The sequence below is a fragment of the Dreissena polymorpha genome, chromosome 11, assembly GCF_020536995.1.
Source record: "Dreissena polymorpha isolate Duluth1 chromosome 11, UMN_Dpol_1.0, whole genome shotgun sequence".
Classification (NCBI taxonomy): Eukaryota; Metazoa; Mollusca; class Bivalvia; order Myida; family Dreissenidae; genus Dreissena; species Dreissena polymorpha.
Window position 1 is genome coordinate 19,372,063 of NC_068365.1, and position 16,810 is coordinate 19,388,872.

At 34.0% G+C, this 16,810-nt stretch overlaps 1 protein-coding gene across 1 annotated transcript in view; it reads right to left on the minus strand.

The window, feature by feature from the left end:
- Positions 1-12,394, minus strand: part of LOC127850357 (EF-hand calcium-binding domain-containing protein 6-like) — a 52,634-nt gene extending 40,240 nt beyond the window's left edge. The window contains exons 1-4 of the mRNA XM_052383333.1: positions 12,261-12,394; positions 7,981-8,121; positions 5,430-5,551; positions 1,830-1,949 (exon numbers count right to left, since the gene is read on the minus strand). Coding sequence (XP_052239293.1) covers positions 1,830-1,949; positions 5,430-5,551; positions 7,981-8,116 — 378 coding nt within the window. The 5' untranslated portion in view covers positions 8,117-8,121; positions 12,261-12,394. The remainder of the gene's footprint in view (positions 1-1,829; positions 1,950-5,429; positions 5,552-7,980; positions 8,122-12,260) is intronic.
- Positions 12,395-16,810: the final 4,416 nt, after the last annotated feature.

Below are 16,810 nucleotides of genomic sequence, written 5' to 3' on the forward strand. Positions count from 1 at the left end.
CATGAATGGGTTAATTGCAACAGAAATTTAACAGTTAACAAGTTTCAGCACTCATATTTAATTTGTATGTAAATACATAAATACTGCGCATTTTGTGCGTTTGATTAAGTAAAAAACCAACCAATGTTCACAAATAGATTTTAGTGTGTGAAACTTCAATTGCCAAATTATTTGGACTTGGCTAGAATGTCTTTGAATGGACGATACATGGAAATCTTCAAAACTTCAGAACAAACTTTCACAAACAGAATTCATAATATCGGTATTAAACCAAACACAACCTGCCTTAAAAGCACCTCTACATATAAAAAGGAGATCATTAAACTCTCATGCAATCTTGGCTAAGTACAAATTTCAACATGCAATAAATGTACAAACAATGTACCCATGTTATCTATGTGATATTCTTTCATATATAAAACATGTTTTTTTATATTGCATATATGTAAAGAGCTCCAAACATCAGATGAAACTAAAATAATTTAACAAATTGTTTTACCTAGTACATTTTTTGCATTTCAGTTACCAAGAATAAAATAACAATCTACTAGTATTTCATTTCAATATTTCACAGCACATTCTTGATTGACCACAGATGTTTCAACAAAAATATTGCAACCTTAGTAAAAAATAACTTGCATTTTTTTACTCACACGTCTTAATGTAATATATACAATACACATCATTGAAGTTAAGACTGTATGTATTGAGCTCTGTACATATATAGTGTGACAAGAAATAAACTTTTCCCCCAAAATTATCTGAATATTTCCTTTTCTACATTACAGTTCCTTACCTTATGCTGTTAAATATTTAATGATTCACAAAATTAGTCAACATTTCAAATAGTAGTGTCTCAAAAACAAATCAGCCATGCTCTGTGAAAAGGGGGTTTAATGCATTTGCATAAAGTGTCCTCCAAAATTAGCCTGTGCAGTCAGCACAGGCTAATCAGGGACGACACTTTCCGCCTAAACTGGATTTTTGCTAAGAAGACACTTTGGGTAAACAAAAAATACCATAACAGCCGAAAGTGTCGTCCCTGATTAGCCTGTGCATTGAACCCCTTTTCATAGAGCACGGCTCAATATAGTTATTTCACTGTCCAGATAAACTGAATATTAAGGTTTTACAGTAGATAGAAACAAGATAGGATTAAAGAAAATAAACAAATAAGTATCATGACTAAGTGTTCAGGTACCATGTTGTTTGTCAGATATGCAGGTCATATACTCCTGAAATAAACTGTTTTCATTTTGTTTGTTTCTTAAATGAGAATACAGTTTGAAACCATGACTTTTATGCTAAAGAATGGAGAAAAATTACTTAAATGCACATAATTAAAAAAAAATCTCGGTAAGTTAACTATGCCTTCCTAAAAAATGTGTTTTCTTTCAACAAAAAACAAAAACTTCTTGCTGATAAAAAAGTGGGTCTTCAACATTGTTTGTAATGGTTAGAAAAATCTCAAATATACCTTTTTTAATTACTTAAACTTTGATTTCTGAAACAGTTTATTGAATTAAAAATTGCATGTTATTTCAATACATTGAACAAATTACCTTAGTGACTATTATACAAATTGAAGAATTAAATTTAGAATGAATTTAGAAAGTAATCCAACACAAACAAAAGTAAATTTTAATTGTGATATTTCTGTTACTCACAAAATAAATGCAATGCAAAATGTGATTTAGTTACGCCAAACAAAAATGCACACATTACATTTCACTAAAGGAGCGTAAAAGTTTGCACGTCACACAATTAACATTGCAACAGTGAATACAGTCCAGAATTAGAGGTCACACAAAGGGTCAAACGTCAAGTACCTTAGCGAGCACAGCTTCAAATTGGTCAGTGGTCAAAGGGGTACAGAAATTCTCAAGGACACGTCGAAACTCGCCCTTTGTAACACTCAGGGTCTGATCTACATCGTATGTGCGGAAAGCCTATGTTAATAAAGAAAAATATTATTAAAGTTAGTTGCTGCTACTAAGAAACTATGATTTGTAAGTTTTTAGATAAAACATTACAAAGTAGACCAATATTAATTATAAGCATTCATTATTTTATGCAAAAATACGTACTTGCATAAATTCATCTGGTTTATTTGTTAAGTCAAAGTTATATATTAACAAATATACAATTGGTTTAAAAGAGGAAGAGTTAGTGAAATCTCAGTATAGAAAATGTTCCAAACAACAAATGAAAACGGGCCTGCTCGTTTGCACACACATGTCAGGAGCTACCATGTCCGCTGTTCAGGCCATGATAACTTGTGTTTATATATAGCGGGCATGGTATCTCTCGACCAGAAAGTGTGAATAAGAAATACACTATGGATGGATAATCATGAAAGGTTATTTCAAAAATAAGCATGGGTACTTTTATCAGTCTGGTGTTATTAAAACTCAAATAAATTGCTAAATTGATAGAATTTCTTAGTCTAGCACTTGTAAATAAGAGATTAAAATATAATTCCTTTCATTTGATATTAAACTCATTGAAAATCCATTCAATTTATAACAATTTTAACACTTTTTTGTGTTAATCCCTCCAGAGGGGCAGCAAGGGGAATTAAGTTGCAGGGCACAGCACACTGCTACTTGAATTTGGGCTCTACCTATTTCTTAATGAATGTAAAATACTTCAGCTTAATATTTGAGTGCTTATGTTGCAAGGCAATAATTGAGCCTTGTTCTGAGAAAACTGTGCTTTATGCATGTGCGTAAAGTGTCATCCCAGATTAGCCTGTGCAGTCCACACAGGCTAATCAGAGACGACATTTTCCGCCTAAACTTGATTTTCGGTAAGAAGGGCCTTCCTTGAAACTAACAAGAGCATCGCATAACGGGTGCCACACTCGGCTACGGGTGCAGTTTTTAATAAATGAAAGCTTGTCAGAATTTTTTTTACAGGTCACAGTGACCTTGACCTTTGACCTAGTGACCCCAAAATGGGTGTGGCGTGTAGAACTCACCAAGGTGCATCTACATATGAAGTTTCAAAGTTGTAGGTGGAAGCACTTTGATTTTAGAGCCAATGTTAAGGTTTTAGCACGACGCGGACGGCGGACGTCAGACGGCGGACGACACGACGAGCTGGCTATGACAATACCTCGGGTTTTCTCCAAAACGGCGAGCTAAAAATACCATAAAAGCGGAAAGTGTCATCCCTGATTAGCCTGTGTGGACTGCACAGGCTAATCTGGGATGACACATAACGCACATGCATTAAGCCCAGTTTTCTCAGAACAAGGCTCAATTAATTTAGCAAGTCTATGGGAAAACCTGACCTAATGTGCATAAAGTGTCATTAAAGATTTAAGCCTGTAAACTATGCACAGGCTAATCAAGGACAACAATATCCACCTAGACTGGATTGTTGCTCAAAAAGACACTTTGTTTTTAAAAGCGAAAAAATCCATAAAAGCATAAAAGTTTGACCATAATTAGTGTACAAGTTTTCCATTATGTGCGTACTGCACAGGCTAATCTGGGACATCATTTAAGGCACATGCATAAGCCAAGTTTTCCAAGAGACAGACTAAATGACTAAAGACTGTTTTGTCCTATGTCTCAAACAGGGAACAAATCAATAAATAAACTTTTGGTAACCTGAATACCTCAATAGCTAATCTATATGGACATATCCGTTTACAAAGCGTGCCAATATCATTAATGATTTTGCAATACCAACATGATATCATCTGCTTTAAATGGGGCATTGTTATATGGAAGATAAGGGGAAGCCACAAAGCATGAAGGTAATCACAAGGCAGTATTTGTTTAATGTACCTGGAAAAACAATTGAAATAAACATTACATTTCTACCATTGATGTTCAGACCGATATACTGAACAATAGCAAGCATTATTTGTACATATTTCTGCATATAAATCTAAGTAATAAAAACTTTCTTTAAATGAATTGATGAGTGAAAACATCTAAAACTGGGAAATACATTACATAATTGTGTAACTGGGTAAAAAAAACATTTTTGACAAGCCCGGTTCTTTGTTTTTTATTTGGTCTAAATTCTAAATGGTTTTTCATGAATTATTTTCACAAAAAATACATACTTGTTATAGTTAATACCTTTATTCTGCTTATTTCTGATTATATGTATTAAGTTTATTGTACATTTAGTTTTAGTTAATATATAATTGATACTTAATAACGTTAGTAAAACCAGTAGGTAATGTACTGATAAGACTAATTTGTGTATGAGGGTCTATGGAAAGATAAACAACAAACTATTATGTTATGGCCAAATATACTAATAGTTTGAAAAGGTTATCCTAGTAACAGCCCTTATAATTGTATACAATCAGGGCTTTTTTTTCCTTCTTCAGCACGTGACTTATATAGGCCCCTTTCCCCCGAGAGAAAGGATCCTTCCCCTTAGAAAATTTCTTTAAAATTGTGCATTTTTTTTTAATTTCAAGCTTACTTTGGGATTTTTTTTTCCTTTTTCAGTTTTGTCAATATTGTTTTCCCCACAATTGAAGACCAGGCCCTTTCACCAAATCAAGAAAAAAAAGCCCTAAAACCCTATAAAATGCAACTTATTTTCATATTGATTTTAATGCCTTTTTAACGTTTGATTTCAACTTGATTTAACAATACAGTCCAAGAGACAGCTATATTCCTCTTGGGGATGTTTGTTTACCTTGAAGTGGTGACCTTGATTTGAGCAGGCGTGACTGACTCATGCCTTTTGCACATAATCCCAATACCCTTAATATTTGAGGCAAGTTCTATAAAAAATCTTTCGAAAAGTAGAGGACAAATGGAGCGGACCCAAATATGGGGCCTCAAACTTTAGAACTTGAAGTACAGTCTTGACCTTGAGTTGGCATGACTGTTTTATTCTTTCAGCACATTATATCTATGTCCTCAACATTGAAGGCATATTTCATACATACCCTCAAAGAGTTGACTAAATATGGAGCAGACATGAAAGTGCCACAAGCTGAAGGACTGACAAAGTGAAGGATGGACAAAGGGCATTCATATTATCCCCCTCCCAATGCTTTGGGCAATGGTATTAAAAACAAGAGCTGACCCAAAACACCACAGTGCCCAAAAAAACTGAATCTGAAGATATATTTGAAGCTTAAATTTCAGTTCTCTATGATATATTTGAAGCTTAAATTTCAGTTCTCTATTAGATATAAAATATGTTAACTTACACCTGTAATCTCTAAATACAGAAGGGGACATAACTCTCCTATATTGCAGGTCAGAGTTATGGGCCTTGAAAATACAGTCTCCAGTATCAAAAGTCTCTAATTTTATTGATATATTGATTGTGAGTTAAAAAAGTAAGCCTCTGGGGAAAAAAAAAATCTGTACGAAAATTTCTCTTTTTTCTTGAGATCAGCAGGATTACTTCATCAAGAAAGATGAATGGTCCTGGTATCTCACCTTTACGATGTCATCTGCCCGCGCTCGGACCTTCTCCCTCAACAAAGCCTCAATCTCGATGCTAGAGAGGCTCCCATTTGCTGCTAGGACGCTTGCTTCAGAGGCAGCAGATCCATTGGACACTGAAAGAAGGAAAAAAACAACTTCAGCATAATGCCTTTGAGACTCAGGGATGACGCTTTCCGATGATTTTTTTTTTAAGGATGTCTTTTCTAATAAAAGTGTCTTCATGCTAATCTGAAGGACACTTTAAAGCACATGCACAAAGCCCAGTTTTCCTAGAACTGGGCTTGTATAATTAAAATTTTTAATTTCAATTTTATAAATGCATAAAATATATTAATGTTTTTGACTGCATCTTACTTTCCATTTTACATAAAAATTTGTTAATCAAATAATTATTGCTTTGATGATAAGCATTGTCTTCTTTCCATAGCATTTCATATTATAACGCAGATCTTTGGTCATAAATTTCACCATACGTTAAGATTTGTCTTAAAAGTTTGTGGATACTGACCCAGAACCATTGCTCGATGGCTGGTGAAAAAATTGTTATAAAAATTCTACCCTGATTGCAAGCTGAATATTTTTGAGAGGCTGCTTATATTTAGTTTGGGCAAGTCAAACATAGATACTAATGACTAGCAAATATTGGATTTGGAACTTTCAAAAGCCAGTGTCCAGCTATTCATAGTTTAAAGGACCAGCTGTATATCAGATGAAGACTGTGATCTATTCACAACAAATAACTGCAAATCATTTGAACAAATATAGACATAGTAGTAATCAAACATATAACATGTGTCCACTACTGGTAAATTCAAATATTTGAATATTGCTTAACTTAACCCTTTCAGTGCGGGAACCGAATTTTGAAGGCCTTTGCAAACAGTTTGGATCCAGATGAGACGCCACAGAACGTGGCGTCTCATCAGGATCCAAACTGTTTGCTATTCTGATAATATTCTTTGAAAAAATCGAAGAAAATGCTAATTTTAGAAATTCAGCAGACAACATTTTAGCAGACGACAAATTTCCCAGCATGCAAAGGTTTAATATAGAAATTTGTATTTGCAACTGAAACTAGTTTCTGGCAAGGTTTTTTGCACATGATTTGTTTCCCTACGAAAAGCTAAATGTCCACTTAGAACACTAACCTGATGCAGCAAACAAATAGTTAATTAGATAGCTCAAACATGGAAACCTGCAACTGATCTTATTATTTAATCAACCATAAACTAACCTATTTAAGAATTAATTTCCTAAGAAGAATATAGGAAACAGACTATGTTCGAATTAAAATTTCATTACATTGATGCAGAAAGCATTTCATTCAAAATGCAAACCTATAAAAAAAATACTATATAAATACTCATATAAATGTTAAATATTAACCTATGAAAGAAGAAAAAAAAAGTTTATACTGTTGATATGGGAAAGACCAATGACCAAAAAATGTACAGTGCTATTAAAAAGCATCTGGCCTTTCCCTGATAAAGCCAGATCATTTAAGTGATATAATTTGCTAATAACTTGCTTATTCTAAAACAAATCTTAGTAAAAAAAACAACTTGTTATTCAATTCTTCTAATTCAGTCTTTTCAGAACTTTTCAGTTGCCTTTCAATATTGCAAAAATATATTTAATTTTAAAAGATGTTTTAACATGTTTTGATATCAAGTCCAGGGAGGCACCAGGGGGGGGCATATATTGGAATATGTCCCTAGTTTGCTTTAGATATTTCACTACCATGATGATTTCAAAGCTAGAGCAAGAGAGTAAAAATGATACAAGAACAAGATGTGTTTGTGAAACACAATGTCCCCCTATATGACGTTTGACCTTGTAGGATGACCTTGACCTTGTGAAGGATGACCTTGACCTTTCACCAGTCAAAATGTGCAGCTCTATGAGATACACATGCATGCCAAATATCAAGTTGCTATCTTCAATATTGCAAAAGAATTCATAAAATAAGCGATTTGGGCCACATATATTTGACCTCTGACCTTGAAGGATGACCTTGACCTTGACCTTTCACCACTCAAAATGTGCAGCTCCATGAGATGAACATACATGCCAAATATCAAGTTGCTATCTTCAATATTGCAAAAGTATTTATAAAATAAGCGATTTGGGCCACATATATTTGACCTCTGACCTTGAAGGATGACCTTGACCTTTCACCACTCAAAATGTGGAGCTCCATGAGATGCACATGCATGCCAAATATCAAGTTGCTATCTTCAATATTGCAAAAGTATTCATAAAATGAGCGATTTTGGCCACATATATTTGACCTCTGACCTTGAAGGATGACCTTGACCTTCACCTTTCACCACTCAAAATGTGCAGCTTTATGAGATACACATGCATGCCAAATATGAAGTTGCTATCTTCAATATAGCAAAAGTTATACCAAAATGTTAAAGTTGACGCAAACAGACAGACCAACAGACAGACCAACAGACCAACAGACAGGGCAAAAACAATATGTCCCCCACTACTATAGTGGGGGACATAAAAATGCCCCTTAAAATATACAGCTTACCAACAGAAGAAGCTCGCCCACTTCCATGACTCCTTGCTGTGTTGCGGCTGCTGTCTCGGGTCCTCAGTGCAGGACGTGCTGTGAACTGGACTCCATTGGTGTCTGGCAGCAGCCCTCCCGACATCACTGAAGTCATCCTCTCTGTAGATTGAACAATCAAACATGATGCAATATGCAGCATGAGGCTTGCAATTTAGCTTAAATAAATAGACTTAAACTAAAAAAAGAGCCCCCAGTTTTGTGGGATATCACCCCTGACTGCCTGAACTTTAGCAAGAGTAACTAGGCAGGTGGTTCGTACCTTATAATGCTCCAATTAACATTTTAAGCCCACTTCAATCACTCCTACCATTAAGTCTTGAAACAAACACCATTTAAGTGCAGCTGTCGGGACATGTGTCAGCAGCTTGTTTTGAACAAAACTGCCAGGAAATGTGAATAGAATCTTACAACTGTCTGACACAATGCCAACATTATAGTTCTTCAAAAAAGTGTGTAGATGCAATTCAGAGAGTGCCCTGCATTTGAAAATAAAGATGAGGAAGACAAATAAATAATGTCACTCAGGCTCTTCAAAGGTTTCACAGAGTATAAGAACACAAACATGTCAAGAAAACAAACCCAAAAAAAGATGATCAATACACACAGAACAATTCACACCATATCTGATTTTATTATTCAAACTATATAACACGAAGGTAAATAAAAAAAGACTTCAAAAGATGATGCACAAGGTGATGTTGAATGTGTGAACAACAAGCCAGTCAGCTCAGATTGTAGAGCACCTTGCTAGCCAGTCATTGTTTCAAGCACCAAAAAGACTGCACTTCCTCACAAGTGCAAGTTTTCTGATTGTGTTAGATTTATAGCAACCAATTAAATGCACCTGGGATAAGATCAAGTATACATCTTTCATCTTTTATTATAAACTTTTTATAAAAAATAAATTAAATAAAACGCATTTTCTGAAATGATATCACTTACCCTTTTTATGCAGAAATTTAAATTAAATTAGATTTGTTGAGGATTTTATTGTTGGCTATATAGACTGCAATTTACGGGTACTTATAGTCAGCAATCATTGTATTTGTTGTGAAAGTACGATCTACCAATGATTTAATCATTACCTCCCTTGATGTTTACTGGAATAAACTTGAATTTTAATGAAAAAGAGCTGAAAATAAAGAACTTAAACCAAAATAAAAACAAGATGCTTTGTTCAATAAACGCTCATGTCCCTTGGTGGAACATAATTAGTATTAGTTAGTTTGTCCATACAAATTAGTTTCAGTCTAAAATTTAATAAGGTCAATGTAAAGTCAAATTGAGATCAACTGATGTGAGTGTGCTGCCAGTGTTGGATGATGTATCAAATCTATATAGTAAGTAATATTAAATGTCAATTTGGATTAACTTAGAATGTTAACATTCTTAATTAGTTTAAGTCAAAAAGTAGGTATGTTTTAGGTCAAAACGAGGTCACAGGAGGTTGTTGAATTGAGATTATTCATAGATAACATCTATACAATAATGATTTTACCAAGCAGAAATGGTGAATGAAGAAATGTGTCATTCTAAATAAGCCAAAAATGTTGATCTCTATTCCAAAAATATAAAATTTGCACAATTTAAGCAATAAAAAAACAAATCTATGCCATAGAATTTCAGAATAAAGTTAAATTAAGTTTTATAAAATGATGTAAGAATATCCAAGTACAGTCAATCTTGTGGATGCGACCACTTGAATTAAGCGACCTTTGTCTTATGCGACCACTGTGAAATCCCACCGAGCTTTTTCACTATATTTTAATATTGTATTACGCGACCAGCGACCGCTGATTTTCGTGTATTTTGATGTCCAAATCTTGAATTAAGCGACCACTCGGAGGTCAAAGTGGTTAATCTATTGATCGTTCAGGGACAAATCCTTGTTAATTGTTTATCTAAGCCGATAAGATGTACTGTTACACCTTTGTTTTGTTTTCACACCAGCCATTATGATTATGCTTTGTCTTGTTGACCGGTTCTGACCAGTATTGATGCAGACTGCGTATCAATTTTGTAAGTTGAATAATAAAGGAGCGTATTAAGCACAGTCTACCGTTTAAAGAGTTTACAATGTGGAACGCTAAGGGACAAACTTGTTCGCCGATTTTTCTTGAGTATAGATAACAGGTACGCGACAAACATTCCCTGAGAGGTGCGGAAAATAAACTATTATTCGGCAACATCTGTCAAAATCTGTTCATTAACAAATTGTAATTACGCTAATAAGTATGTGTTAGCCAATCACATTGTTATTTACTCAATAAACTTTCCAATCAGGCCTGTTTGTTTTCAATTAACGTGTTTTAATTTTTTTAGCGCTTTATGTGTCATAATAGTCAGATTTCCTTAAGCGTACATGCAGAAATTAAAATGTCAAAAAGGAAAGTGTTAAAAGTTGAATGAAAAAATTCGGGTATTGAAATTGTCTAAGAGCAAAAGTGCACTTTAAATCGCGGATGATTTTGGAGTCGGAAAAACTCAAATTCAGAACATTCTTAAGCGTAAAGCCGAGGTGCTTGAAGACGTGGAAAATAATGCGTCGGGTGAAAAAAGTGCGCAAGGTACACAACGGGGAATGACGGTATTAATGATCTTGTGTTAACGTGGTTTAAGGATGCAACAACGAGGAGAATGCCTGTGTCAGGCCCTCTCATTTGTGCTCAGGCCCTTAGATTTGTGTCCGACTTAGGAATTATGATGTTCAAGGCTTCCACAGGCTGGTTAGCTTCATTTCTGCACAGAAACAACATTGTGTTAGGGGCTATGTCGGGTGAAAGGGGAGATGTAAATAAGGACACAGTAAATGACTGGAAGGAAAAACTCCAGACTGTCTGTGAAGGCTACGAGCCTATGAACATTTTCAACATAGATGAAACACATTTTTAGCCAAATTCTTTGTTCTTAGGAAAAATATTTCCTTTTCAATGTTGTTTTTGCAAATAAATATGTGCACACAATTTATTTATAATAATAATAATTTATTATAAGAGAAAAATAAAATACATTTTAAGTAAAATATTGTTTATGTATTGTGTTTATATTCATTTTATTAAACAAGTTGAAATCATTGGGGACAAAAGAGATTACCCTTCATATAGATTAAAATTGAGGGTAAGCATTCTTCCAAATTGGCCTTTTATTTAAAGACCATTTTATTAAGAGACCACTTTTGGTTACTCCCTTGAGTGGTCTCTTAATACAAGATTGACTGTATGGGGTGGAAGAATCTATAGGAATGGCTGAAACTATATAGGAAAGAAGGATATATTATATGATCCGGATTACATTGGTAGTTGGTACTTGAAGAATAGATAAAAATATTGGCAAAAAATTGACAATGCCTTAATTTAAATCATTATGTTGAAGGGCCTTGTAGCATGTAGGTTGCAATGTAGAGATATTTATCCAACCGTGGATTTATCAGTGCAATCCTGTTGAAGGTGACCAAGCATACAACACTGTCTAATTTTGTTTCAGTCTTAAACAGTCCTCGTAAAAATGAGTTTTTAAATTGCTCAGTTTACAGGAGAAAGTTTTTAAACACTTTGCATGATTAGTCACTAAGTTGTGTAGAATGTTTGAAGCTTGGTAGTCTTTAAATGATTTTGGTGTAATGTTGCGTTTATTTCTTGCTGGTGTTAATATGTTGTGACACCCTTCACCCCCTGACTACTTTGTACAGGAAGGTAAGTTGGTTTTTCTTTTGTCTGTCAAGTAGAATTTGAAGTTCCATAATATTCATCATGGACGAAACACAGCCTTCATCCTGTGAGCGGCAATCCCCTGTGATAAATCAAGCCGCAGGCCTCTGACTCTGGACAATATATTGTTCAAATGAATTGTTGTGTATAACCAAAACAAATAATCTTTCAGATCAATGTCTAATCGATAAACAAGACATTGCGTACATTGAAATGTATCTTACTGCAAGCTTTCTATTTTGACAATAGTAAAAAAAAACTGAATAGTTGATTTAAAAGGTTAACATGGTTAAACTTAGTTCTGGCTACCATAACTTTAAATGTCGCTTTTTATGATTTTTGACTGGCGCGACTTTATACAGGTCTGTCAATACTATATAAACTGTACGCTGAAGTTTCTTTAGCTAGGTTAAACTTTATGCAGGCCCACGTACTTTAATAATTTGCGAGTTTCATCAGCAGTATGCATGTCTGCAGTATTACATGTATTGCAGTATACACATTTCGATATGAAAAAATATATAAACAAACCTTTTTCAATTTATTTGTTTCTTAATGTCCCAGTTTTAGAAAAGTCATCGATAATTTTGTACTAGCTCCAGCTTTCTACCTCCGTTGCCATGCAAAATAATACCAACATGTACACAAATTAGACTGGTTAATTTATTTTGCTAACATTAGTTCAAGTATTATGCTATAAAATAGGTAAAACAGTCTATTTGATCGAGCCACAAGAAAAAATATTTGATGGAAGCGGACGGTTACACGACACTATATAGTCAGTTGAACCAATAAAATACTTGATCGCCAATAATCATTTTTTATTTTTTCATTGAATCACCGTCTTTCAAGGTAATGACAGAATGAGTGTTAGTTATTATAAACGGAAATGGATACACAATAGAATTTTAAGTGTGAGCAATATAAACACGATTTTTCATCTAAATGATTATAATTGTAAATCGAACATTCTGTTATGTTTTGCAATGCCACGCATACTGTTTAAGTTAGCAGTGCTCACAATGTCACCATCGATAAATAGGAATCACCCGAATCAATCGGAGTAAAAATGCAACGTGTTCCATGGACAAAGTGCGTCCAGATGAGCCATGTACTTATTGGGAAAGAAGAAAAAGAAGATATTGAACTTGCTTTAAAATACCAGCGGGCCGTTTTGTGTTGGATATTCACAGAGCCATCATAATGTTGAGCGTTAGCAACAAAACGTGTCGTAGTTAGATTGTCGTAACGTTAAAAGGAAATAAAACGACTGTGTGTCGATCGGCACTCAAACCATGTCCTACAACATGATTAAAAGCCAACATAGTCAACGGGTCTGACGCACAGGTGGTTAGCGTGTGGCTATATTAATTAGTGAAAACATCATTTTGAATGATAAATAATCTTATTCTATATCCAATAAATTCATCCAATCGGCATTCTTCATATGTACCACGTGACCGTCCAATATATTCCGGTATTGGATCCAAAAAGTCTGTATTTTTTCCAATTTTGCACAGTTGAGTACAAGTGCACTAAGCAATTGTTTTATAACGATAAAAGCCGTAACCGAGAAAAAGTATCCGAATGTACTATAATCGACTCACACGGGCGCTTGTCTTGAAAATAGCATAGATGCAATTAAAGCATTTTAAAATCAAAATTAAAATGAAACAAAGAGCTAAAGAAAGGGATATAAAATAAAAAGCTTATTAGACGTTTAAACTGTACAATACGGGATATATTTGGACTTGCACACAGTTTGAAGTCATATTGGACTCGTCCAATATAACGTCAAACTGTATGCTCGTCCAAATATATCTCCGTATTGTACAGTGAAACGTCCATATAATAACCTATAATTAAATATTATAACGAAAAAAATAAATTTTATGGAAAAAAAATTCACTATCAAATATACATATATTTGATAGTGAATTTTTTTTTCAGAAAAGTTAATTTTTCGTAATAATATGATTATTTATCATTCAAAATGATGTTTTCACTAATTAATATCATAGCAACACGCTAACCACCTGTGGACTGACGTATTTGTTGCCACATATATATATTACGCGATTGCTTCAATCTTCAGTTACAAAATTCGTATTAATGAATATAGTATCATAATAACTCGACATAGGTAGTTCATTAACGCTTATTCATTGTATAGAACAGAAGTCTGCATATTTAATATAAAGTTTTAGTTTAAATATTTTCGGCGTAAATGACTATTGTTACAATTATGGAGCGGAAAAATTCAATGTCCTTGTACAAATTTCACAAATTTTCAAATTTTAGTACACGCAAATTTACAAATCAAAGTTTAAGCAAATATCTATAAATAAACATTTTTTGATAACTCTTTGGTTTAATGCCGCCTATATACTGGTTACACACAATTGGGGATTTGAATTTAACATAATTATTAATTTACATAACAAAGTTATCTATACATTTTATACAAAAAAAAGAAAAAGAACGCTATTTCTTATTGCCTGTCTTAAACAGAATGTTGTAATCATTGACATTAAGAAGCAACTTTTTTAATTAAGCTACAACAGCTCTCTGTAAGAAGCAAATTCGAGGCTTCAATCCACCTATCGATCAAAAGTTCAAACACCAGCAGAGCTTCATTTCAATAGTGTTTAATGTAGGGTGGAATTTTATTTATGAACTAACTATCCTAGTTTTGCCCTTTTCAACCTTTCAAGTAGATGCTTCCAAATCTATAACATAAAACTAAATATACATGACATAAGAAGTCTCGTGGCAATAATACACATTTTCATTACTACATATAAGTACACTGTTGTATAAAATACATGTGTGTACGAATTGTTGTTATTTCCCTGACAATGTCATTTAAAAGCGTGTTTCTGGGATTTCATAAACTGTAGGTTCCTTTTTGAGAAAGCAAGTGGTATTATATGGGTTTTTATATGAATAGATATAAATATTACGTCAAATTATTCTTTGTAAATAATTAGACTGTTAATAGAAAATATTGTCCGAGATATTTCCCAGTGGCGACCGAACGATCTTAGGTCCCACAATATATGGGGTCCGCAATCTGTGGTCCGCAATCTATTTCATCCAAAGATCTATCAATTATTCTGAGGTCCGCAATCTGAAGTATCTCGTTCTAGTTTGAGTAAGGGGTTTTATTCTAATTTCGTCGATTAGCGTTGCGCAATAATGTTAGGAGCGCCGAATAGCTTTTTAAACGTTCTTGTTTATAATCCCGTCTATGCAATCTTGATCGGATATCATTTATCATAACGACATACCAATGGCTAACTTTAACCCATTTAAGCCTAGTGGACTCTCCTATCCTTCTAAATTGGATCAATTTATTTCCAAAATTAGGGATGTCTAGTATATTTATTTCTATATTTGGAATATTTCTTATAGAAATTCCTCTTAGCAAACAGCGCAGACCCAGATGAGACGCCGCATCATGCGGCGTCTCATCTGGGTCTACACTGTTTGCCAAGGCATTTTTTCTAGACGCTAGGCATAAATGGGTTAATGTTTTCAACATAACTTTGAGTTGTTCTTTCTTCTTCACAAGTACTTAAAAGCGCATCAGCGTGTACGTAGCATGGGAAAGTAATACATTTTATGAAAAAAAAGTTGGTATTCGTTTCCTTTATCAAAGGCTGAAACGTTGGTTGGAAAAACTATTCTTAAGAATTGTTTTGTACAAAACTGCTTTGCATTCATTGTATTTTCACACAATGGTATTCCGATTGTTGTGTACATTGAATTTTTCAAACACGAATCCGGAAAGTAATGCAACCTTCTTATATTCAATATAAATGTTTGATTTTGGCGATTACACTTCAAAATTTATTTCTTAGTACGCAATAAAATTCTCCGCCCCTATCTAGTTTAACATCCCGACACGTACAACTTTTAATGGAAGATCCACAGAAGATAAACACGCAAAGTATGCCTTGCTTCAGGTATCCTTAGAACATTTACCTTAACACCACCCACCTTTGATCTTATCAGCTTTACCTTCATATACCGCTCAATCATCCGTACATACAGTAGCGGGCTTATCAGATAAGCGCTTGCGCGGGGCTTATCAGCGATGTTCTTGCGCTGCGTTGCCGCTATCAACTTCCCGTTCTTAATAATAAAAGCCGACAAAAATATCATTAGATAAATATGAATGTTAGGGCCTGGTGGAATCTTCATGGAACATTAACAAAGTTGTATATAAAAATCATTTAGAAAACCGAATTACATTCAATCTGTTTTTTGCCAAAACAGATCTTTAGAGTGTGTTTTTTATTAATGGTTTTCAGTGGACTTGAACCGTGGGAAACTGTCAGTGATGAGCGTTTCCAGCGTTTTTTTATATTTACAAATAGTCCCATCCAAATGATTATATCGTCTGTATGCTATTTATTTCAAAACTATCAAACTAGTACTGAAAAAGAGATGAAGATCATCATCATCATCATCATCATGTTCATTTTTTTCTAGATTATGTTCCTCGATGGTTTCACGGCTTATGGTATTAAATATTAAAATAAACGTGGTTGCCTTTTCAAGAAGATATAAGGATCTATGGCTAAGGTTTTAAAAACGAATGTCGTCATGATGGTAAATAGATGTTAATGATGGGGATTATAGTGATGCTGATGATCATAATGATAATGAAATTGACGAGAACTACGATGATGGTGATTGTAAAGATCATCATCATCATCATCATCATCATCAGCATCATCATCATCATCATCATCATCAGCAGCAGCAGCAGCAGCAGCAGCAGCATCATCATCATCATCATCGTCATCATCATCGTCATCATCATCATCATCAGCAGCAGCAGCAGCAGCAGCAGCATCATCATCATCATCATTATTATGACCATTATCATCCTGTTTATTCTCCTCATCACCACCGTCATCATCGTCATCAACGGGACCATCAACATCAGCATCATCATTAATTTTTCGATGATTCCAAAAAATGTAAGTGAAATCTAAACAAAAAAAAAAACGCGCTTTATTTTGTCACACTTTTTAATCCTCGCAAAATCTAGAGGTATCTATGTTATAATA